Source organism: Seriola lalandi, unplaced genomic scaffold (assembly GCF_002814215.2).
Source record: "Seriola lalandi dorsalis isolate HSWRI2012SDOR001 ecotype SW California unplaced genomic scaffold, Sedor1 jcf7180001974669, whole genome shotgun sequence".
In the NCBI taxonomy this organism is placed as follows: Eukaryota; Metazoa; Chordata; class Actinopteri; order Carangiformes; family Carangidae; genus Seriola; species Seriola lalandi.
Window position 1 is genome coordinate 1 of NW_019445335.1, and position 2678 is coordinate 2678.

The 2678-nt window shown below is 43.6% G+C and overlaps 1 protein-coding gene across 1 annotated transcript; it reads left to right on the plus strand.

Annotated features, from left to right (window-relative positions):
- The first annotated feature begins 6 nt into the window (after nucleotides 1-6).
- Nucleotides 7-2535, plus strand: LOC111654427 (alpha-2-antiplasmin-like). Its single transcript, XM_023405424.2, has 5 exons — nucleotides 7-127; nucleotides 795-938; nucleotides 1063-1105; nucleotides 1629-1774; nucleotides 2282-2535. The coding sequence occupies exons 2-5, from the start codon at nucleotides 923-925 to the stop codon at nucleotides 2518-2520; spliced, it is 444 nt and encodes a 147-aa protein (XP_023261192.2). The 5' UTR covers nucleotides 7-127; nucleotides 795-922; the 3' UTR covers nucleotides 2521-2535.
- The last annotated feature ends 143 nt before the right edge of the window (nucleotides 2536-2678 follow it).

Below are 2678 nucleotides of genomic sequence, written 5' to 3' on the forward strand. Positions count from 1 at the left end.
GTGATAGGGGGCGCCATAGAGCGACTGGGTTTACAGCTCCTGGAAAATCTTCCAATTGGTCCAAAGCAGCCGAATGTCATCCTATCACCTCTCAGCCTGGCCTTTGCCCTCGCTCAGCTCACCTTAGGTCAGTCTGAGTTTAATTTTAGTCTTTCATCAGAATAAAAAGTTAGCGTCAAGAGTAAGCAGCTTTGATTTCCAGGTCCACATTCAGCAGCATCCAGGACTGAATGTGCACCTGCTGGTAGCACTAGAGAATTGTAAGGGATCACCCAAATCATTAGGATATGTCCTTTGATTGCCACCAATGTCTGTACCAGATTTCAGTGCAATCCATTCAATTGTTAAAACATTACAGTCTGGACCAAAATGGTGGACTGAGCAACCAACCACGGGTAGTGTGGCAAAAAACATATTAAATATGAGCTGTTGACTTGTACTGCTAGTTAGAAGTTAGTCAAAATATCTTGACAGATTAGTGTTGTCCCAAATCAAACATGGCATTACTTACCAGAAATAACAATAGCAACACATGGCCGCGCTTGTTGCCCGCCAAGATATCTGCCAGATGCTTTCTGCACGTGATTTAAAAAAAAAGGTTAAAAATGTTTTACTTTCCTGTGTGTGCCCCCTGATTCTCGCAACATTGAATCAATTGGAAAAGAAGCTCTACATCAAGAAATCTTTGCACATGTAAAGTCGTGTGGAGCTGTTCATGTTGCATGGTGTTTGTTCCACATGTATTCATGTACATTCTTTACAACCAATTTGCTCAGGTGGAATTTTTTTCTCAGGTGCTCGCAATGAGACGGAGAAGCTGCTGCTGAAGAGCCTTCATGCCCACGGTGTGCCATGTTACCATCATATACTAGGAAGCCTTGTACCTCATTTCAGCAAGACGTCGTTGGATGTGGCAACACGCATGTACCTGAGACCAGGTGCGTGCTGACGAGTGTTGAACTTGAGACGGTTTATAAGACGTTTTGTGTAAAACTCATCTTACCTCATCTTTTGTGTAAAACTCATCTTACCCACCTTTTCTCTTTTCTTATATCTCTTCAGGATTTGATGTGAAGTTGTCTTTTGTTGAGGACTCTCTGGCCAGGTATCAACTACAATCATGTCATAAACACTGAATGCAGACGTAGATGTTGAAGTAGACATGTAGAGTTTGGATGTCCCAATGAATGACAATGTCAAAGGTCAAAACTGTCTTTACTCATTTCAAGTAAAGGTTGGGAACTACAGATCAGAACCAAAACGGTAAACATGTGTTCAAAAGGCTAAAGGCGGGCAGCTGGTCAAACAAGCTAAGACAGGCAGATAAGATTAAAGGTTGGTTCACCACAGTTGGTAAGCAATGACAAACTAGTGAGTGAGGAAGAGCTGAGCTGTAAACACTGGGGAGATGATTGCTAAATGGACAACAGCTGTGGTGGCTTGGGTGTGAAAGCTCTGCAGTGACGGCTGCTGGTCATGTGGGGAATGGCATGGTCTGAAAAGATAGTACAGGTAGTAAGTAGCAAGTTTTTACTTCGTTTATACCAACTGATAGACTCTTTTTTGTTGTCTAATGTTTTTATGTGCCATGAATGTTATGGAAGTAAAAAGGTGTGATTTTTTTTCAGGTACCGATCACAGCCCGTCCCTCTGGTCTCTGTGGAAGAAGTCAACCAATGGGTGGAGAATGTCACCAACGGTCACATCCCCAACTTCCTGGAAAGTATTCCACATGACGTGGTGCTTATGCTCATGAACGCTGTGTACTTCAAAGGTGAATCCTTCGACCCCAAAACATCTCTGTAAATTGGTTCAGATTTCATAATGAAACAATCCCCATTGCAGTAAGTGTATGCTGACTGTTGAAGTCCTCCATGTGAGGAGCTTGTTGTCCACCAACTGGGCTGAGCAGTATCATTACTGGGGGAAGAATCTTGGTTTCATGCTGGGGAACAATCTTCACAGTTGCTACAAATGCCTTCATTACACATTGGAGACCATGGTCCAAGCCAGAAGGTCAACATCATCATGCCATGTTCATATGACCAAACCAGAGACTCTCCAGACGAGTGCAGCTCCTTCACATGTTGTCCATGAACACTGCAAATAGTAAAGGTGGTGAGGCCCACCAAGAGCAATCCAATGCTCATCCAGTGAAGTGCTACTGGACCTCTTCAAAGGCAAACTCAGTGGAAGGTCGCTCATGAATTCAGGTTGTTCAAAACAAATTCTTCCTTCAACTTCCTAATGATTCCCTCTTGCTCCTCTCTGTGTTTGTCAGGTGAATGGAAGACTCGATTTGACCCCCAAGTGACCTCAAAGGGAGCGTTCTACCTGGACAGCCAGAACTCAGTGTCGGTGGACATGATGAAGTCTGTCCATTACCCTTTACGCCTGCTGGATGATCCAGAGCTGGAGGCACAGGTAACACCGGCATTCCTGGACACATCAGAGATGGTTCAGATACTGTCTGTTTTCACAAGCGGAGCGAAGACCACCATCAAGGCTTTCAAACACTAATCTCCCCTACAAATCAATTTCACTTGAAAACGAGTTCATAAGCATCCTGGATTTAATCTTTTTGGACATTTTTGATCTTAAACCATTGTCACTTAACACAGACAAAAACAGAAGCTATATCGAAATTGTCAGTTGGCCTTCCAATGTTCAGACCCCCA

Coding starts and splice junctions, on each gene's coding strand:
- LOC111654427 (XM_023405424.2), top strand. Junction 1,106..1,628: donor GTTGAGGACTCTCTGGCCAG/GTATCAACTACA, acceptor ATTTTTTTTCAG/GTACCGATCACAGCCCGTCC. Junction 1,775..2,281: donor GAACGCTGTGTACTTCAAAG/GTGAATCCTTCG, acceptor TGTGTTTGTCAG/GTGAATGGAAGACTCGATTT.